A 22,082-nucleotide genomic window follows, 5' to 3' on the forward strand; every position below is an offset into this window, starting at 1 on the left:
TCACACCTGACCTCAGTGGTCTAGGAAGGGAATTGCACAGTAATCTCACCTGGGGAGTTTTAGCCAGCCCTGCTCCCCAAAGCCCCCTGCAGCTCAATTACAGCTGAATCCCTGAGGATGGGGCCCAGGTGATGTCAAGGTTAGTCTGAGGTCAGTGGTTGGGAGCCAACCAATGTTAATCTCAGCAGGCAGCTCCACCTGGGTGGGAAACACCTGCCTCCACCCCGTGTCCCCAGGGCCAATCCCAGAGCTCCCTTACCCTCTTATTACCCATGTCCTTTGCAGAAAACACAGGCTGGAAGCAAGTCCTGCCCGGCGGAGGTGAGTGCTGATTCTTGCATCCGTTTCTTCGTCCCTTCTTTATTTTTTATTACTTATTTGTTTATTTTATTCAGTCTCCGTAGAGACTGTCAAAAATTGCCAATGCTGACCATATTTCAAGTCATCTTGGCAGGGTATTGGGAAACGTTTTAAATTGGCAGTAATCGCGCCTCGGATAAACCTCATTGGCTACGATACTGCCACTGCGCAAAGCTCTTTGTCTCTTCTTTTAAGGGAGACGTAATTTTTTTTTCTTTTACTTTTTTTTTTTTTTCCCCTGCTCCGCCCCGGGAGAAGTAATTGGTTGAGTTTCTACCATGGCCCTTCCCAACTCCTAATGGTTGGTGTGATTTTTGATTTTTTTTTTTTTTTTTTGAGATAGAGTCTCACTCTGCCGCTCAGGCTGGTGTGCAGTGGTGGGATCTCCACCACTGTAAACTCCAACTCTTGAGTTCAAGCGATTCTTCTGCCTGAGCCTCCCGAGTAGCTGCTATTACAGGCATGCATCACCACACCTGGCTAATTTTTGTATTTTTAGTTGGTCAGGCTGGTCTCAAATTCCTGACCTCAGGTCATCAGTCTGCCTCGGTCTCCCGGAGTGCTGGGATGACAGGTGTGAGCCCTCGTGCCCAGCCTAATGTTGTCTTAAAGACTTCTATTCATATATAGTTTAGAGGAGTTCTGGAGTTTGAGACTAGCTTGCGCAACATGGTAAAATCTGTCTCTACAAAAAATACAAGGCTGGGCGTGGTGGCTCATGCCTGCTTATCTCAGCACTTTGGAAGGCTGAGGTGGGTGGATTATTTGAGGTCAGGAGACCAGCCTGACCAACACGTGTCTACTGAAAACACAAAAATTAGCCAGATTTGGTGGTGCATGCCTGTAATACCAGCTACTTGGAAAGTTGAGGCAGGAGAATAGCGTAAACCTGGGAGGCAGAGGTTGCTTTGAGCTGAGATAGGGCCACTGCACTCAGCCTGGGAGACAGAGTGAGACTCCATCTCAGGCGTCCCCACACTTTTTACACAGGGGGCCAGTTCACTGTCCCTCAGACCGTTGGAGGGCCGCCACATACTGTGCTCCTCTCACTGACCACCAATGAAAGAGGTGCCCCTTCCTGAAGTGCGGTGGGGGGCCGGATAAATGGCCTCAGGGGGCCGCATGCGGCCTGCAGGCTGTAGTTTGGGGAAGCCTGCTCCATCTCAAAAAAAAAAGGCCAGACTTGGTGGTGGGTCTAAGCTACTTATGGGGTGAGGTAGGAGGATCACCTGAGCCTGGGAGGTGGAGGCTGCAATGAGCTGTGATCATGCCACTGCACTCCAGCCTGGATGAGAGGGAGACCCTGTTTTCTTTCTTTTTAAAATGTAGATGGCTGGGCATGGTGGCTCACACCTGTAATCCCAGCACTTTGGGAGGCTGAGGTGCGTGGATCATCTGAGGTCAGGAGTTCGAGACCAGCCAACATGGTGAAAGGCCATCTCTACTAAAAATATAAAACTTAGCAGGGAGTGGTGGCGCACACCTGTAATCCCAGCTTCTTGGGAGGCTGAGGCAGGAGCATCACTTGAACCTGGGAGGCAGAGGTTGCAGTGAGCTGAGATTGTGCCACTGTGCTCCAGCCTGGGGGCCACAGTGAGACTCCATTTCAGGAAAAAAACCATGTAGAGTCTACGTGAATCACAGGTTCTCACAGCAAAAAGGAAACGCAACTATATGAGGCAGTGGATGCTAAGTAGCTTGATGATGGTAATCATTTCACTGTATATATAACAACTTCATCTTCTACAGTTTGGCAAGTAAAAATTGCATATATTACTTTAAAAATACTTTTAAAAAATGGAGACAAGGTCTCCCTGGGTTGCCTAGGCTGGTCTGGAACTCCTGGGCTCACACACCCTTCCCGCTCCATCCTAACATTGTGTATACGTAATTGTACCTCAAAGCCGAGGAGAAAGAGCTGCCCTTCCTCAGGGTAAAGCTGTCCACTTGTACCACCACCTGGGCTTGGCAAGTCACTTTCTGGTTTTCATTTTCCAGCCTGCCTCCCTCTTGTATTGTTTTTGAGGCAGTTTAACTTTGTCACTCAGGCTGGAATGCAGTGGTGTGATTGTGCCTTACTGCATCCTCAACTTTCTGGGCACAAGAAATCCTCCTGCCTCAGCCTCCCAAGTAGCTAGAGTGGGGACAGGGTTTTGCCTTGTTGTTCAGGTTGGTCTCTAACTCCCCAGACTCGAGTGATTCACCCACCTCAGCCTACTAAAGTGATGGGATTACAGGTGTGGGCCACCGTGTCCTGACAATTTTTTTTTTTTTTTTTTTTGAGACGGAGTTACACTCTTGTTGCCCAGGCTGGAGTACAGTGGCACCATCTTGGCTCAGTGCAACCTCCACCTCCTGGGTTGGAGCGATTCTCCTGTCTCAGCCTCCCAAGTAGCTGGGATTACAGGCATGGACCACCATGCCCAGCTAATTTTTAATTTTTAGTAGAGAGGGTTTTGCCATGTTGGCCAGGCTGGTCTCAAACTCCTGACCTTAGGTGATCTGCTCACCTCAGCCTCCCAAAGTGCTGGGATTACAGGTGTGAGCCACCATGCTGGGCCAGATTTTCCATCTCTTCATTGAGTCTACCTCACCTTTCACCACTCAGGGTACAGCACGGACAGTTGTTCTCGGCACACAGGCAACTGTTTTCATTTAATGATGGTCACTTGTGAACTGTTCCTTTTTCTCCTAGTTCCCTTAACCTAAGGTCTCACACGTGGAGCACTATGACATCACCACAGCTACAGTACACTCTGCAGACCCTTCTGGAGCAGCTGAGCGAGGGTGAATTGGGGACTTTCAAATCCATCTTGTGGGCTTTTCCCCTAGAAGATGTGCTACAGAAGACCCCATGGTCTGAGGTGGAAGAGGCCAATGGCCAGAAACTGGCAGAAATTCTGGTCAACACATCCTCAGAATGCTGGATAAGGAATGTGACTGTGAAGGTCTTTGAAGAGCTGAATCTCCCAGAATTGACTAAGATGGCAAAGGAGGAGTTGCTGGGTGAGTAGAACATGGGGTGTCCTGGTTGTTTGTAACAGGGAATGAGCTCTGGCCGGGGGCGGTGGCTCATGCATGTAATCCTAGCAATTTGGGAGGCTGAGGTGGTTGGATCACATGAGATCAGGAGTTGGAGATCGGCCTGACATGGTAAAACCTCATCTCTACTAAAAAGACAAAACTTATCTGGACCTGGTGGGGTGGTGGGCACCTGTAATCCCAGCTGTTTGGGAGGCTGTGGCAGAATTTCCTGAACGTGGCAGGTGGAGGTTGCAGTGAGCCGAGATGGCACCATTGCACTCCAGCCTGGGCAACATAGCAAGACTCCATCTTTAAAAAATAAAAAAATGAACAAGCTAAAAAAGAAAACAGAAATCAGAAAAGAATTAAAAAAATAAGATGATAGCCTCATGCATATATATACTCATGATTTTAATTTTCCTATGACCCGTTTTGCATTTTCAAGCACCTTCTAGGAGATGTGGTCTTGGTACATTGCCCAGGCTCTTCACAGGCATAATCACGGTACACTGCAGCCTCAAACTCCTCACCTTAAACAATCTTCCTGGCCACGTGCAGTGGCTCATGCCTGTAATCCCAGCACTTTGGGAGATGAGGTGGGTGGATCGTGAGGTCAGGAAATCAAGACCATCCTGGCCAACATGGTGAAACCGCATCTCTACTAAACTTAAAACAAAAAACAAAACTAGCCAGCTTTGGTGGTGGGCACCTGTAATCCCAGCTACTCAGGAGGCTGAGTCAGGAAGACCGCTTGAACCCAGAAGGTGGAGGTTGCAGTGAGCTGAGATTGTGCCCCTGCACTCCAGCCTGGTGACAGAGCAAGACTTCATCTCAAAAAAGAAAAGCGGGGGTGGGGGGGGAAGTACTTTTTAGTTTTGCAGTATAAGAAAAAAAGCACAAAACAACAACAAAACAATCTTCCTGCCCCAGCCTGTCGAGGAGCTGGAGATACACGTACATGTCTTGTGCTTGGCTCATTTTTTTTTTTTTTTTGAGACAGGATTTCAGTCTGTCACCCAGGTTGGAGTGCAGTGGTGCGATCGTGGTTCGCTGTAGCCTCCAACCCTGGGGTCCTGTTAACCTCCCACCTCAGCCTTCCAAACTTATTTTTTCTTCTCTTTTGTATAGATAATACTCTTACCTCAGTCTCCCAAAGGGCTGAGATTACAGATGTGAGCCACCATGTCTGGCAGCATTCTAACAATTTTGTTTTAGAATAATTTTATTTCGGCCGGGCGCGGTGGCTCAAGCCTGTAATCCCAGCACTTTGGGAGGCCGAGGCGGGTGGATCACGAGGTCAAGAGATCGAGACCAACCTGGTCAACATGGTGAAACCCCGTCTCTACTAAAAATACAAAAAATTAGCTGGACATGGTAGTGAGTGCCTGTAATCCCAGCTACTCAGGAGGCTGAGGCAGGAGAATTGCCTGAACCCAGGAGGCGGAGGTTGCGGTGAGCCGAGATCGCACCATTGCACTCCAGCCTGGGTAACAAGAGCGTCTCAAAAAAAAAAAAAAAAGAAATTTATTTCATTTATTATTTATTTGATTTATTATTTTTGAGATGGAGTCTCGTTCTGTGGCCCAGGCTGGAATGCAGTGGTGTGATCTCGGCTCACCGCAACCTCCTTCTCCCGGGTTCAAGCGATTGTCCTGCCTCAGCCTCCTGAGTAGCTGGGATTATAGGTGTGTGCCACCACACCTGGCCAATTTTTTGTATTTTTAGTAGAGACGGGGTTTCACTGTGTTAGCCAGGATGGTCTTGGTCTCCTGACTTTGTGATCTGCCCACCTCGGCCTCCCAAAGTGCTGGGATTACAGGTGTGAGCCACCACACCAAGTCTAATTTTGTAGTTTTAGCAGAGATGGGGCTTCACCGTGTTGGCCAGGCTCCTCTCCATCTCCTGACCTCGTGATGTGCCCGCCTCAGCCTCCCAAAGTGCTGGGATTACAGGCGTGAGCCACTGCGCTGGCTTCTCCATATGTATGACCCTCCTTTTTACCTGCAGTGACATGCAGTACAACAGTTGAGGTTGATGATACTCATCTGAAAATTACTTTGGTACAGTACCAGAAATGAAAAAACCAGGAAAATGAGCAACATGACTCATAATACTCAGAAGATAGGAACAAGTCAAATGTACGGCCGGGTGCAGTGGCTCAAGCCTGTAATCCCAGCACTTTGGGAGGCCGAGGCGGGTGGATCACGAGGTCAAGGGATCGAGAGCATCCTGCTCAACATGGTGAAACCCCGTCTCTACTAAAAATACAAAAAATTAGCTGGGCATGGTGGTGCGTGCCTATAATCCCAGCTACTCAGGAGGCTGAGGCAGGAGAATTGCCTGAACCCAGGAGGCGGAGGTTGCGGTGAGCCGAGATCGCGCCATTGCACTCCAGCCTGGGTAACAAGAGCGAAACTCCGTCTCAAAAAAAAAAAAAAAAGAACAAGTCAAATGTACATGAATAGGGAAACGGATCAATCCACTGTTCATGCAGTGGATTACTATCCAGCCACCTAAAGGAACAGAGTGCTGATACCACAACATGAATGAAGATCAAATTCCTGTACCTGAGGGAAATGAGTCACCCGAGAGGACACATTTTGGGATTCCATTTACTTGAACTATCTCAAATGCCACAGAGAGAAGATAAAGATGAGTGGGCGCCAGAGGCTGGGGGAAGGGAAGAAATGGGGGTGTCTGCTTAAATGGGAACGGGGGATTCATTTGGGATGATAAGGTTTTGGGGCTTTTTCCAAGTTGGGGTGGTTACACTGTATTGTGGAGGTACAGGCTTACGTCTGTGTATTTTACAGAGGACGGACAGGTGGAAGAAGTAGATAACCCTGAGCTGGGAGACTCAGAACAGGACTTGGCGTTAGCAAAGCCAGGTGGGTGAATACAGTCGCCTGGTGTTTGAGAGGGTTCAAGGCGCATCACTTCTTCCTGGTTTTCTTCATTTAGTAATTCATGTTTCCTTAGAACACATGAATTACGTGTTAAAATGGTAACTCTTATTTTTTACCACAATAAAAGTAGGCTCAGGTAATCCCAGCACATTGAGAGGCCAAAGTGGGCTGATCACTTGAGATCAAGAGTGCGAGACCAGCCTGACCCATATGACAAAAGCCCGTTTCACTCATAGGTGGGTGTTGAACAATGAGAACACGTGGACACAGGGAGGGGAGCATCATACACTGGGGTCTGTGCGGGGGAACTAGGGAAGGGTCAGCGGGGGGTGGGGAGTTGGGGAGGGATCACATGGGGAGAAATGCCAGATACAGGTGATGGGGACGAAGGCAGCAAATCACATTGCCATGTATGTACCTATGAAACAATCCTGCATGTTCTTCACATGTACCCCAAAACCTAAAATGCAATAAAAAATATATTTTTTTAAAAAGTACAAAAATTAGTCAAGTGTGGTGGTAGGCACCTGTAATTCCAGCTACCCAGGAGGTTGGGGCACAAGAATTCTTTCAACCCAGGAGGCAGAGGTTACAGTGGGCCGAGATGGTGCCACTGCACTCCAGCCGGGGTGACGGAGCAAGACTCTGCCTCAAAAGAAATAAGATAGACAAATGATCTTTCGCCTGGAAGAACTCCTATTGACTCCGTTTTGTGGGAGCAAAATTGCTAGGTCATATCGTAATTCGGTGTTTTTGAAGAACCAAGCTGTTCTATTTTTAAGTGTGGGAAAGATTACTTTGTATTTGTGAGGAAATGACATGTTACTTACAGAGAAACAAAAAATCCGTCTCCAAACTGGGTACTGAATTGTGTCCAGAGAACTTATACTGATGCTCTGACTCCCTCGATGTGACTGTGTATTTGGAGATAGGGCTTCAGAAGTAAAGATTAAATGAGGTTACAAGGGCGGAGCCAATAGGGCTCCAGCCCCGCCCCCCCGCACCGAAAAAAAGACTCAAGAATATTTGAGCCAAAGGCAGTGATAATGCTCCTGCAGTCCCAGATACTCAGGAGGCTGAGGTGGGAGGATTGCTTAAATCTGGGGGTTCAAATCCAGTCTTGGGAACATATCAAGACCCCATCTCTAAATACGTATGTATGTATTTGATGCTTGCTTTTCTACAATGTCTGATTCAGGGAGTACAAATCACCATGACTTACATCTGTGTATTTTTACAGAGGACGGACAGGTGGCAGACGCAGATCACCGTGAGCTGGCGGACTCAGAAGAGGACTTGGAGCCAGCAAAGCCAGGTGGGTGAATTCAGTCTTGTGGTGGTGAGTTTGGTGCTTGAGAGCGTGCAACGCACGTTACTTCTTCCTGGTTTTCTTTACCTCTGGTACTTTACACAGTAATTTTCAGATGAGTATCATCACCAACCTCACCTGTCCTATGGCCTGTCACTGCAGGTGAGAAGGAAGAATCGAGAAACGTGATGGACCAACAGTCTTTGGTCTGGAGGAACAGCTTTTGGCGAGGAGACAGTGACAATTTCCACGACCACGTCACTCAGAGAAACCAAAGGTTCATTCCATTCTTGAATCCCGGAAGACCCACGCAGCCATCCCCTTACACGGTGGTTCTGCACGGTCCTGCGGGCGTGGGGAAAACCACGCTGGCCAAAAAGTGTATGCTGGACTGGAAAGACTATAACCTCGGCCCGAAGGCCAGGTACGCATTCTACCTCAGCTGCAAGGAGCTCAGCCGCCTGGGCCCGTGCAGTTTTGCAGAGCTGATCGCCAAAGACCGGCCGGAATTGCAGGATGACATTCCAAACATCCTAGCCGAAGCACAGAGAATCCTGTTCGTGGTCGATGGCCTTGATGAGCTGAGAGTCCCCCCCGGGGCGCTGATCCACGACATCTGCGGGGACTGGAAGAAGCCAAAGCCGGTGCCGGTCCTCCTGGGGAGTTTGCTGAAGAGGAAGATGTTACCCAAGGCCGCCCTGCTGGTCACCACACGGCCCACGCCCCTGAAGGATCTGCAGCTCCTGGCTGAGAAGCCCATCTACATAAGGGTGGAGGGGTTCCTGGAGGAGGACAGGAGGGCCTATTTCCTGAGACACTTTGGAGACGAAGACCAAGCCATGCATGCCTTTGAGCTGATGAGAAGCAACGCAGCCCTGTTCCAGCTGGGCTCGGCGCCCACGGTGTGCTGGATGGTGTGCACCAGTCTGAAGCTGCAGATGGAGAACGGGGAGGATCCGGCCCCCACCTGCCACACCCGCACGGGGCTGTTCCTGCACTTTCTCTGCAGCCGCTTCCCGAAGGGTGCACAGCTCGGGGACACGCTGCGGGCACTGAGCGCCCTGGCTGCACAGGGCCTGTGGGCACAGATGTCCGTGTTCCACGCAGAGGACCTGGAGAGCTTCGGGGTGCAGGAGTCCGACCTCCGCCCGTTCCTGGACAGAGGCATCCTCCGCCAGGATAGAGACTCCAAAGACTACTACTCCTTCCTCCACCTCAGCCTCCAGCAGTTTTTCACTGCGCTGTTCTACGCCCTGGAGAAGGAGGAGGAGGACAGGGACCGCCATGCCTGGGACATTGGGGATGTGCAGAAGCTGCTTTCCAGTGAAGAAAGAGTCCAGAACCCCGACCTGATCCAAGCAGGACACTTCTTATTCGGCCTTGCCAACGAGAAGAGAGCCACAGAGTTGGAGACCACTTTTGGCTGCGTGATGTCACGGGAGATCAAACAGGAATTGCTGCGGTGCAAAGCACATCTTCACGTAAAGAAGCCGTCGTCGATGGCAGGCCTGAAGGAGATCTTGTGCTGCCTGTATGAGTCTCAGGAGGATGAGCTGGCAAAGGTGGTGATGGCCCCGTTCCAGGAAATGTCTATTCACTTGACAAATACGTCTGAAATGATGCAGTGTTATTTCAGCCTGAAGCACTGTCCAGACTTGGAGAAACTCTCACTGCAGGTAGCAAAGGGGGTGTTCCTGGAGAACTACGTGGACTTCGACCCAGACTTTGAGTTAGAGAGGTAAGAACAGTTTGCTCATCCCATGCTCCACCGGGAAGAGGCCAGTGTCTCCTGTGCCTTGTGGCTGAGGGTCAGAATTTCCCTCTGGCTGGACTTTGTTCCTGCTTCATGTTCAATGCAGAGATACAATTTGGCAATGAGGAATTGAGTTTTTTAAAAAAATTGAGACTGTTTTGCCCTAGTTGCCCAGGCTCGAGTGCAATGGCATGATCTTGGCTCACTGCAACCTCCACCTCCCGGGTTCAAGCGATTCTTGTGTGTCAGCTCCATGAGTAGCTGTGATCACAGGCATGAGCCACTGTACCTAGCTAACTTTTGTATTTTTAGTAGAGATGGGGTTTCATCATGTTGGCCAGGCTGGTCTCAAACCCGGACCTCAGGTCATCCATCCATCTCGGCTTCCGAAAGTGCTAGGATTACAGGCCATTCGTTGTCTTATTTTTTGAGATGGAGTCTTGCTCTGTCTCCCAGACTAGAGTTCGGTGGAGTGATCTTGGCTCACTGCCGCCTCTGCCTCACCACACCTGGCTAATTTTTGTATTTCTTTGTAGAGACGGGGGTGTTACCATCTTGGCCAGGCTGGTCTCAAAATCCTGACCTCATCCATCTGCCTCCTAAAGTGCTGGGATTACAGGCGTGAGCCACTGCACCCGGCCTATCTTCTTTTTCTTTTTCTTTCTTTTTTTTTTTTTTGGAGATAGTGTCTTGCTCTGTTGTCCAGGCTAGAGTGAGCATGGCTCACTGCAGCCTCAGTCTCTCAGATTTTCCTGCCTCAGCCTCCCGAGTAGCTGGGACTACAGGTGTGCACCACCATGCCCGGTTATTTTATTTTATGGGGTCTTGGTTTCTTGCCTAGGCTGGTCTTAAACTCATGGGCTCAAGCGATCTTCCCACTTTGGCCTACCGGAAGTGTCAGGATTACAGGCATGAGCCACCTCGCCCAGCCTTATCTGTTATTTGATGTTTTGGGAAAACTTAAGATCTCTACACTTAGCAAAGATATGATGTGCTATTGTTTACTATAGACACTGTACTTATGTAGTATTAGCTGGGTGCAAAAGTAATTGTGATTTTTGCTATTGAAATGTGGTTTGTAGCTGGGCGCCCGTGGCTCAGGCCTGTAATCCCAGCACTTTGGGAGGCTGAAGTAGGTGGATCACCTGAGGTCAGGAGTTCAAGACCAGCCTGGCCAACATAGTGAAACCCCGTCTCTACTCAAAATACAAAAAAGTTAGCTGGGTGTGGTGGCGCGAGCCTGTAATCCTAGCTACTTGGAAGGCTGAGTCGGGAGAATCGCTTGAACCCAGGAGGCAGAGGTTGCAGTGAGCCAAGATTGTGCCACTGCACTCCAGCCTGGGTGACAGGGCAAAACCCTGTCTCAAAAAAAAAAAGAAAAACCCACCCATCCCCCCATGCGGTGACTGGCCACATGATATGAACATGTGCTCTCCTGCAGGTACACTTACGTCGCCCTTCCGAAATGGGTGCAGCAGGACCTCCACTCTCTTCACGTCTGGAAGGATTTCTGCTCTCTCGTCAGCTCAAACAGCAATCTGAAGTTTCTGGAAGTGAGACAAAGCTTCCTGAGCGAGTCATCCGTGCGGGTTCTTTGCGACCACATAGCCCGTAACACCTGTCATCTGCAGAAAGCAGAGTAAGGAGAAGTTCCTCTTGCAAGGAAGATCCTAAACCCTGACTAGGCTTCTTGCACTTTAAAAAAAGATAGAAATGTGTTTTCATCTCTGTGTATTCGGGGATTTTTCAGCTTTTTTTTTTTTTTTTTTTTGGTTTGTTACTAAAACCAAATAAGTAGGTACAAGTGCAGCCTCGTTACACAGGTAAGCGTGTGGCGTGGGAGTTTGTTGTACAGATTATTTTATCACCCAGGAATCAAGCGTAGTACCCATTGGTGGTTTTTCCTGATCTTCTGCTTCTTGCCTTTTTTTTTTTCTCTTTTGAGACGGAGTCTTGCTCTCTAGCCCAGGCTCACTGCAGCCTGTACCTCCCAGGTTTAAGCAATTCTCCTACCTAAGACTCTCAAGTAGCTGGGATTGCAGGCGCCCACCACCATGCCGAGCTAATTTTTGTATTTTTAATAGAGACAGGGTTTCACCATGTTGGCTAGGCTGGTCTTGAACTCCTGAACTCAGGTGATCTGCCCACCTCGGCCGCAGCTAATTTTTGTATTTTTTGTAGAGATGGGGTTTCACCATGTTGCTCAGGCTGGTCTCGAACTCTTGACCTTGGGTTATCCTCCTGTCTCGGCCTCCCAAAGTGCTGCGATTACAGACACGAGCCACTGCGCCTGGCCAAGAACTTCTAATTGTTTCTAAATCTGGAATAGCTTTTTGTTTATACACGCCTGTACACAACGTGAGGATTAAACACTCAAAGTGGAATCTCTTTTGCTTTTTCCTAGGATTAAAAATGTCACCCCTGACACGGCTTACCGGGACTTCTGTCTTGCTTTCATTGGGAAGACGACCCTCACTCACCTGACCCTGGAAGGGCACATCGAGTGGGAACACACGATGCTGCTGCTGTTGTGTGATCTGTTCAGAACTCCCAAAGGCAACCTCCAGTACCTGAGGTGGGTCTCACGGTCATGGCTCTCCTGAGGACCCAGAGTCCTCTACACCGTGTTGCTGGAGGATCCAGGAAAAAGTGTAACCGCTCTGGATGCCGTGCCAGGCAGGGAACGTATTTCTCAAACAGGCCCGTGTGGGGTGTCAGCCTCTCTTTCCCCCACCAGCTTGACTTCGGTGTGATATAAGCAGCTCTCGATGCAAAGAAACACCCAGAATTCTGTGCTGTGTTGCAGCTTTAGGGACGTGCTGCTCCTGACTGCCTCTCGCCTACCTGTTTGGATTGAGAGCAGCAGCCCCCAGCTTTTTCTGCACTGGGGACTGGTTTTGTGCAAGACAGGTTTTTCACAGACAGGGGTTTGGGGTAGTTTTGGGATGAAACTGTTCAATCTCAGGTCATCAGGCTCTGGGGCCTGAGCCCCGTGCAGTGCTGTGATCCCAGCACTTTGGGAGCCTGAGGTGGATGGATCATCAATCTGGATCCTCAGGAGCTAGGGACTCACAGGGAGCATGCAACCTTCTCCATACTCCTATGAGATTTTTTTTTTTTTTTGAAACAGTTTTATTCTTGTCACCCAGGCTGGAGTGCAATGGCATGATCTCGGCTCACTGCAACCTCTGCCTCCCAGGTTCAAGCGATTTTCCTGACTCAGCCTCCCAAGTAGCTGGGATTACAGGCACACAACACCACGCCTGGCTAATTTTTGTATTTTTAGTAGAGACGGGGTTTCACCACGTTGGCCAGGCTGGTCTTGAACTCCTGGCCTCAAGTGATCAACTTGCCTCCGCCTCCCAAAGTGCTAGGATTATAGGCATGAGCCATCCTGCCTGGTCAGGATAAACTTTATTTTGAGTATTAAGCATTTCCCCCCTCTAGTCCCAGCTATGCTGGAGGCTCAGGTGGGAGGATCGCTTGAGCCCGGGAGACAGAGGTGGTGGGGAGCCATGATCATGCCACTGCACTCCAGCCTGGGCAACAGAGCGAGTTCCTGTCTCAAAAACAATTTTTCCTCCTACAAAATCATCCCCACGGGCCGTGTTGGTGAAACGTTACACAGAATTGTATTACAGTCTCTTGGAGATGAGGCTGGATGTAGCTTCAGGGGCTGTGAAGAAACTTGAAGCAGAGGAAAGATGAGATCTCTCCAATAATTCAGGCCAGGGTTGGAGAAAGAGTAGAATGAGATAAACCAAAGACAATGTTTTGGGAAGTGAAGCATAAGAAGCTGATGGAATCCCATCATTTGGGAGGCCGAGGTGGGCGGATCACCTGAGGTCAGGAGTTTGAGACCAGCATGGCAAACCCCTCTCTAAGAAAATACAAAAATTAGCCAGGCATGGTGCCATGTGCCTGTAATCCTAGCTACTTGGGAGGTTGAGGCAGGAGAATCGCTTGAACCTGGGAGGCGGAGGCTGCAGTGAGCTGAGTTTGTGCCGTTGGGCTCCAGCCTGGGCAACAGGGTGAAACTCCGTCTCCTTTAAAAAAAATAATCTGGTACCCTCTTTCCTCACAAATGAATGACTTACTCCCACTCTTGCCACAGGTTTGGGGGTCACTCAGCTACGCCAGAGCAGTGGGGCGATTTCTCCCTTCTCCTCAAAGCCAACCAGTCCCTGAGGCACCTACACCTCTCAGCCAATCTGCTCCTGGACGAGGGTGCCAAGTTGCTGTATGAGACTCTGGGACACCCAACGAACTTGCTGCAGAAGTTGTCGTGAGTTTCTTCCCATGGGGAGCTCTGGTTTAGATCAGGTAAAAGAGAAGAGAAACTGTAACACCCGACTTGCTGGGCCGCCCACATGGTACCTTTCACTGATATAAACACCTGCTTCAGGCTGGGCATGGTGACTCATGCCTGTAATCTCAGCACCTTGGGAGGCCGAAGAGGGTAGATCATGTGAGGTTAGGAGTTCGAGACCAACCTGGCCAACATGGCAAAACCCTGTCTCTACTAAAAATAAAAGAAAATGGACAGGTGTGGCTGTGCATGTCTGGTGCATTTCATTCAGGAGGCTGAGGCAGGAGAATTGCTTGAGCCCAGGAGGCAGAGGTTGCTATGAGCCGAGATGGCACCATTGCACTCGAACCTGGGTGACAGAGCAAGACTCCATCTCAAAAACAAACACCTGCTTCCTGAGATGATTCCAGGTGGACGGCTGCGTCTCGGCCTTCTCGCGTTCCTGGTCTTTCGTGGCTGTGATGACCAGCACAGGACAGAGGGCAGGGGATTAACGGGAAGGGCTGATGCCGAGGACCCTAACTGTGGGCATGGTGAGCAGGTTGGAATTTTGGAAGCGTTCTCATCATATTAGCATTTGTTTCTTATTTTTGCAGGTTGGAAAACTGTCATCTTACAGAAGCCAGTTGCAAGGAGCTTGCTGAGGTCTTGATTGTCAACCAGCATCTGACACACCTGTGCTTGGCCAAGAACCCCATCGGGGATAAAGGGGTGCAGTTGCTGTGTGAGGGCTTGAGTTACCCTGACTGTAAACTGCAGACCCTGGTGTAAGTCCCTGCTGGCTGCATGTGTGTGCGTACGTGTGTGTGTGCGTGTGTGTGTGTGTACATGAATTCAAGCAGGAGAGATATGCAAGTCCTTGTTAATTCATTTAAAATGTAACTGGTAAGAACGTGGTAAGAATTAAAGAAGGCTGGGTGCAGTGGCTAATGCCTGTAATGCCAGCACTTTGGGAGGCCAAGGTGGGCAGATCACGAGGTCAGGAGATCGAGACTGTCCTGGCTAACACGGTGAAACCTTGTCTCTATGAAAATACAAAAAATTAGCCAGGCGTGGTGGCATGTGCCTGTAATCAGAGGCAGAGGTTGTGGTAAGCCGACATCATGCCATTGCACTCCAGCATGGGCCAGAGAGTGAGACTCCATCTCAAAAAAAAAAAAAAAAAAAAATGGGCACAGACAGGTAAAAATATGTTAATATTTGCATACGTCTTGCTGCTGCGAAGGAAGATTTGAGACGGGCAATTCGTTCTTGGATCTGATGCTTTGTGTATGTTCTTTCAATTTCACGACAGCACTGCCTGTTATCAGAGGTAGACTGAGTTATGTGGTAGGGGCAGTGACATCTTTTTAAAAAATTTTTATTTGCGGCCGGGCGCGGTGGCTCAAGCCTGTAATCCCAGCACTTTGGGAGGCCGAGGCGGGTGGATCACGAGGTCGAGAGATCGAGACCAACCATGGTCAACATGGTGAAACCCCGTCTCTACTAAAAATACAAAAAATTAGCTGGGCATGGTGGTGCGTGCCTATAATCCCAGCTACTCAGGAGGCTGAGGCAGGAGAATTGCCTGAACCCAGGAGGCGGAGGTTGCGGTGAGCCGAGATCGCGCCATTGCACTCCAGCCTGGGTAACAAGAGCGAAACTCCGTCTCAAAAAAAAAAAAAAAAAAAAAAAAATTTTATTTGCATACGTTATTGGAGAACAGGTGGTGGACGGTGGACAGATCACCTAAGGTCAAGGAGTTTGAGACCAGCCTGGCCAACATGGTGAAGCTCTGTCTCTACTAAAAATAGAAAAATTAGCCTGGCGTAGTGGGGCAAGCCTGTAGTACCAGCTACTCGCGAGGCTGAGGCAGGAGAATCACTTAAATCTGGGAGGCAGAGGTTGCAGGGAGCTGAGATCGCACCACTGCACTCCAGCCTGGCGATTTAGTGAGATTCCACCTGAAGAAAAAAACCGTAGGTGTCAGGCTGGGATTGGCCCATGAACTGGCTCATGAATCTTGCAACATGGGAAGCAGCTCAGTGTGCGCTGCCTGTTCACATTAAAACCATGGTTAGACCAGCATTCAAGAGATAGCATAGGGCTAAAGACCTATTACTGTTCAGAAATTCTAGCTAGTTCTCATTTCTGAGATTCTTTTTTTTTGGACACAGAATTTCGCTCTTGTTACCCAGGCTGGAGTGCAATGGCACGATCTCGGCTCACCACAACCTCCGCCTCCTGGGTTCAGGCAATTCTCCTGCCTCAGCCTCCTCAGTAGCTGGGATTACAGGCACGCGCCACCATGCCCAGCTAATTTTTTGTATTTTTAGTAGAGATGGGGTTTCACCATGTTGACCAGGATGGTGTCGATCTCTTGACCTCGTGATCCACCTGCCTCGGCCTTCCACAGTGCTGGGATTACAGGCATGAGCCACCACACCTGGCCCATTTGCATGCTTTTATGTACAAGCCCGCCTGGAAGTATATAGGTCAAGGTGGAAGATGCATGGTGTTCGGAGTAACAACTACTTCACAGGGCATAAGCTGGAGGGATAACAGGCTTCTCTTCATCTGATTATCCTGCAGGTTACAGCAATGCAACATAACCAAGCATGGCTGCAGAGCTATCTCGAAGGTTCTCCAAGGAGTCTGCAGCCTCACAGACTTGGACTTGAGCCTCAACCACATAGGTTGTGGATTGTGGATTCTCTGTCAGGCATTAGAGAATCCAGACTGCAACCTAAAACACTTACGGTAGGTGATTTTTTTCTTTTTTTTTTGAGGTAGGGTCTTGCTCTGTTCCCCAGGCTGGGGCACAGTGGTGTGATCATGAGTCACTGAAGCTTCAATCTTCCAGGCTTAATGGCCCTATCTCAGCCTCCTGAGTAGCTGGGACTACAGGCATGGGTTACCATGGCCAGCTAACATTTTTGTGTAGAGATGAGGTCTCATCATCTTTCCCAGGCTGGTTTTGAACTCCAGGGCTCAAGGAATCCTCCCGCCTCAGCCTCCCCATGTGTTAGGATTACAGGCATGAGCCATCACGCCTGGCCTCATTTTTAAAGTGTTTGGAAATCTTTGATTTTTTTTTTTTTTCACTTTTGTTGCCCTGGCGAGACTGCAATGGCACAACCTCAGCTCACTGTGACCTCCACCTCCCAGGTTCAAGGGATTCTCCTGCCTCAGCATCCTGAGTAGCTGGATTTATAGGCATGTGTCACCATACCCAGCTAATTTTGTATTTTCAGTAGAGACAGGGTTTCTCCACAGTCTAGGATTAAGGCGTGAGGCACCACGCTTGGCTAGTTTTTGTATTTTTTAGTAGAGATGGCGTTTCACAATATTGGCCAGGCTGGTCTCCAACTCCTTACCTTAGGTGATCTGCCTGCCTTGGCCTCCCAAAGTTCTGGGATCACAGGCATGAGCCATCACACCCGGCTTCATTTTCAAAGTGTTTGGAAATCTTTAATTTCTACATTCTCAATGTCTCAGACTGTGTCACTCTGGATTGAATTTTAAGAGCAAATCCCTCCAGACACTGAATATAGGTGGCTGGGTGCTTCCAAAGTCATATACAGGGACTGGAGAAGTGAAATATAGATGAGAATGGCCCCCAGGGATGTGGACTTCAGAAATAAGCCACTTGTGCCGAGATCCAGTAATCGGGAAGCAGTGATCCTGCCCCTGCTCATAAACCCAGGGATAGATGGGATACCACCCCCAGGAAATGCAAAGGCTCACAAATGGAACGGTGAGCTCTTTATATTCTGTCTTCCAGGTCTGTCAATTGCATGTCTTGGTTGCAGCCTATCTTCCAACCAGAACCTGCAATCCTAATGCAAAGAGAATCTTTATCATGTCATTACTAATTAGCTTTGCAGTAGAGACAAGATAAAAAAGCTAGAACACAGGGTACTTTTTTTTTTCCCCTTATTTGAGATGGAGTCTCACTCTGTTGCCCAGGCTAGAGTGCAGTGGCGTGATCTCAGCTTACTGCAACCTCTGCCTCCCAGGCTCAAGCAATTCTCGAGCCTCAGCCTCTTGAGTAGCTGGGATTAAAGACATGTGCCACCACGCCCAGCTAATTTTATTTATTTATTTTTTAAAGAGTTTCATCATGTTAGTCAGGCTGGTCTCAAACTCCTGACCGCAGGTGATCTGCCCTCCTTGGCTTCCCAAAGTGCTAGGATTACATGTGCCTACCACCATGCCCGGCCTAATTTTTTTATTTCTAGTAGAGACAGGTTTTCACCATGTTGGCCAGGCTGGCCTCGAACTCCTGGCCTCAAGTGATCCACCCACCTCCCAAAGTGCTGGGATTACAGACGTGAGCCACTGCATCCGGCCACCACCTGCTCAGTGAATGCATGGGTTTCCATGTGCTTCCTCAACAGCCTCTGGAGCTGCTCCCTTCTGCCTTTCTATTGTCAACATCTTGGATCTGCTCTCATCAGCAATCAGAAACTGGAAACTCTGGACCTGGGCCAGAACCATTTGTGGAAAAGTGGCATAATTAAGCTCTTTGAGTTTCTAAAACAAAGAACTGGATCCTTGAAGACACTCAGGTATAGCTTTTTTCTTTTTTCTTTTTTTCTTTTTTTTTTTTTTTTTTTGAGATGGAGTCTTGCTCTGTCATGCAGGCTGGAGTGCAGTGGTGTGATCTTGGCTCACTGCAGCCTCTGCCTCCCAGGTTCAGGCAATGCTCCTGCCTCAGCCTCCTGAGTAGCTGGGCCTACAGGTGTGCCAACATGCCCAGCTAATTTTTTTATTTCTTTCCTTTTTTTTTTTTTTTTGAAATGGAGTTTCTTTCTTGTAGCCCAGGCTGGAGTGCAGTGATATGATCTCAGCTCACTGCAACCTCCGCCTCCTGGGTTCAAGCGATTCTCCCACCTTGGTCCCAAGTAGCTGGGATGACAGATGCCTACTACTACACCCAGCTAATTTTTGTATTTTTAGTAGAAAGGGGGTTTTCAGGCCGGGCGCGGTGGCTCAAGCCTGTAATCCCAGCACTTTGGGAGGCCGAGGTGGGTGGATCACGAAGTCAAGAGATCGAGACCATCCTGGTCAACATGGTGAAACCCCGTCTCTACTAAAAATACAAAAAAATTAGCTGGGCATGGTGGCGTGTGCCTGTAATCCCAGCTACTCAGGAGGCTGAGGCAGGAGAATTGCCTGAGCCCAGGAGGCGGAGGTTGTGGTGAGCCGAGATCGCGCCATTGCACTCCAGCCTGGGTAACAAGAGCAAAACTCCGTCTCAAAAAAAAAAAAAAAAGAAAAAAAAGAAAGGGGGTTTTCACCATCTTGGCCAGGCCGGTCTAAACTCCTGACCTCGGGTGAGCCACCAGTTTCGGCCTTCCTTCCAAAGTGCTGGGATTACAGACTTGAGCCATTGCACCTGGCCTTTTTGTTTGTTTTTTCTTTTTGGGATGGAGTCTCGCTGTGTTGCCCAGGCTGGAGTGCAGTGGTGCAGTCTTGACTCACTGCAGCCCCTGCTTCACAAGTTCAAGCAATTATCCTGCTCAGCCTCTTGAGTAGCTGGGATTACAGGTACGCACCACCATGCCTGGGTAATTTTTGTGTATATATACATGTATTCTGAGGTGGAATCTCACTCTGTTGCCCAGCCTAGAATGCAGGGGCCCTATCTAAGCTCGCTGTAATTTCCTGGGTTTAAGCGATTCTCCTGCCTCAGCCTCCTGAGTAGCTGGGATTACAGTCCCTTTGCCACCACGCCCAGCTAATCTTTGTATTTTTAGTACAGACGGGGATTCACCATGTTGGTCAGGCTGGTCTTGAACTCAGCACCTCAGGCGATCCTCCTGCCTCCCAAAGTGCTGGGATTACAAGCGTCAACCACAACAAATGGCCATGATTTGCCACTTTCTTTTTAACCAAAGTTCCTGAAGGGTAATCAGATTAACTGAGGGTAATTGGATGAGCTGAATACTTACATATACTCCCTTTATCTCTGGGTGGAGGGGGGTAGCAGCTGTGGGCTCCTGAAGTCAGGGGTGCACAGAAGTTGTCAGAAGGCATCAACATGTGAAGAGTTACACTGTGGATAGAGACAGCAGGATTAGAGCTCGCCCTAGACACCACACAATAGCTATAGACAAACTGAAGCTATATGAGCCTATTACAATGGGCTTTAGTCTGATTATCTAATTTTTAAATTTATTTTTATTTTATTTTTTTTGGGGGATGGAGTTTCGCTCTTGTTACCCAGGCTGGAGTGCAATGGTGCGATCTCGGCTCACCACAACCTTCGCCTCCTGGGTTCAGGCAATTCTCCGGCCTCAGCCTCCTGTGTAGCTGGGACTGCAGGCACGCGCCACCATGCCCAGCTAATTTTTGTATTTTTAGGAGAGACCGGGTTTCACCATGTTGACCAGGATGGTCTCGATCTCTTGACCTCGTGATCCACCTGCCTCGGCCTCCCAAAGTGCTGGGATTCCAGGCTTGAGCCACCGCGCCTAGCCTAAATTTATTTTTTAAAGACATATTTTGTTACCCAGACTGAGTGCAGTAGGGCAATCTCTAGCTCGTTGCAACCTCTGCTTCCTGGGCTTAAGTGATCCTCCTGTCTCAGCCTCCTGCGTAGCTGGGACTATAGGTGTGTACTCCCATACCTGGCTAACTTTTTGTAGTTTTAGTAGAGACAGGATTCACTGTGTTGCCAAGGCAGGTCTTGAACTCCTGAGCTCAAGGGATCTGCCTCCTGTGGCCTCCCAACGAGCTGTTTGGCCATAATGTGTTTTTTTTTTTTTTTTTAGACTTACAAGGATTCCCATTTTGTGGGTCTAAATTCTTTAGAAATTTTCCGGCTTTAGAAGTTCTTTATAAGTTTCCGGCTGGGCATGGTGGCTCCTGTTTGTAATCCCATGACTTTGGGAGGCCAAGGTGGGTGGATCACTTGAGACCCGAAGTTTGAGACCAGCCTGGCAAGCATGTTGAAAACCCATCTCGGCCAGGAGTGGTGGCTCACACCTGTAATCCTAGCACTTTGGGAGGCTGAGGTCAGTGGATCACCTGAAGTCAGGAGTTCAAGACCAGCCTGGCCATCATGGTGAAACCTCATCTTAAAAAAAAAAAAAAAAACAAAAAACAAAGCCCATCTCTATTGAAAATACAAAACTTAGCTGAGGATGGTGGTGCACACCTGTAATCACAGCTACTTAGGAGGCTGAGGCATGAGAATCACTTGAACCCAGGAGCTGGAGGTTGCAGTGAGCCAAGTGGCACCATTGCACTCCAGCCTGGGCAAGAGAGCAAGACCCTGTCTCCAAAACAAACAAACAAACAAAAAACAAAAACATTTCCTGCTTTGAGTGTTTTAAAACAGATGTTCTGGCTGGGCGTGGTGGCTCATGCCTGTAATCCCAGCACTTTGGGAGGCTGAGTCAGGTGGATCACGAGGTCAGGAGATCAGGACCATCCTGGCGAACATGGCGAAACCCTGTCTCTTAAAAAAAAACAAAATAAAACAAAACAAAAAAACATATGCAGGCATCCTGAGTAATTGAGAATGAATTTCTTGGGACACTGAAACTGTAGGTACTCTGCAAACGTGTGTGTTCTCTGATCCTTCAGGGTGAAGACCTACGACACTAGTTTGGAAATTGAGAAGCTGTCAGAGGAAGTGAAAGAGAAGAATCCCGAGCTGATGATTGATTGCAATGCTTCCGGGGAGGCAGCACCTCCGTGCTGCGACTCTTTTTGCTGAGCAGACAGGGATTGCCATGCGAATTACATGAGAAGTGGGCATCTGGTCTCCAAGATGTCTTACGAATGTGGGTCAGAGGGTCACATGTTAATTCTGTAGGACTTGACACTGCTTTTCTCGCTGTTTGTGGGAGATTCTGCAAAAGCCACACACGCCCTTCACGTCATGCTGTGCACTTTCTCACCGGGATAATAAAAAGCTGGAGCAGTCTCGTTGGAGCTGTGTTTATTGACATGCCCAAGAGCAAACCTGCAATACATACAGTGCTTTGTGCCGAGTCTAGGAAGTACTACTAAGAAGTTCAGGGATGATTGTTTTTGTTTTTCTTTCTTGAAATGGAGTCTTGCTGTGTCACCAGTTGGGAGTGCAGTGCCGTGGGAGTGTTCACTGCAACCTCTGCCTTTCTGGTTCAAGTCATTGTCCTGCCTCAGCCTCCAGCGTAGCTGGGATTACAGGCACGCGCCACCATACCCAGCTGATTTTTGTACTTTTAGTAGAGACAGGGTTTCACCATGTTGGCCAGGATGGTCTCGATCTCCTGACCTTGTGATCCAACTGCCTTGGCCTCTCAAAGTGCTGGGATTACAGGTGCGAGCCACTGCACCTGGCTGTCTGTCTCTGTCTCTCTGTTGTCTCGGTCTCTGTGTGTCTCTATCTCTGTGTGTATCTGTCTCTATCTCTGAGTCTGTATGTGTGACTGTCTCTGGGAGTCT

General features: G+C 49.0%; 1 protein-coding gene and 1 non-coding gene across 4 annotated transcripts; one reads left to right on the top strand and one right to left on the bottom strand.

The window, feature by feature from the left end:
- The first annotated feature begins 262 nt into the window (after positions 1–262).
- On the top strand, positions 263–21,581 carry NLRP7 (NLR family pyrin domain containing 7). Of its 3 annotated transcripts, none has more exons than XM_003944062.3 (11): positions 263–321; positions 3,056–3,366; positions 6,198–6,272; positions 7,762–9,337; positions 10,794–10,991; positions 11,757–11,927; positions 13,467–13,637; positions 14,258–14,428; positions 16,233–16,400; positions 18,041–18,211; positions 21,237–21,581. In XM_003944062.3, the coding sequence occupies exons 2-11, from the start codon at positions 3,090–3,092 to the stop codon at positions 21,367–21,369; spliced, it is 3,111 nt and encodes a 1,036-aa protein (XP_003944111.3). In that variant the 5' UTR covers positions 263–321; positions 3,056–3,089; the 3' UTR covers positions 21,370–21,581. The 3 variants fall into 3 exon arrangements, with proteins under 3 accessions (XP_003944111.3, XP_003944113.3, XP_003944112.3); XM_003944064.3 differs by having other exon boundaries at positions 10,878–10,991; XM_003944063.4 differs by lacking the exon at positions 18,041–18,211.
- LOC120362931 (U4 spliceosomal RNA) lies at positions 396–536 on the bottom strand. Its single transcript, XR_005578717.1, has one exon. It is a non-coding gene; the product is annotated as a U4 spliceosomal RNA (small nuclear RNA).
- Positions 21,582–22,082: the final 501 nt, after the last annotated feature.

Source organism: Saimiri boliviensis, chromosome 14 (genome assembly GCF_048565385.1).
Source record: "Saimiri boliviensis isolate mSaiBol1 chromosome 14, mSaiBol1.pri, whole genome shotgun sequence".
Taxonomy (NCBI): domain Eukaryota; kingdom Metazoa; phylum Chordata; class Mammalia; order Primates; family Cebidae; genus Saimiri; species Saimiri boliviensis.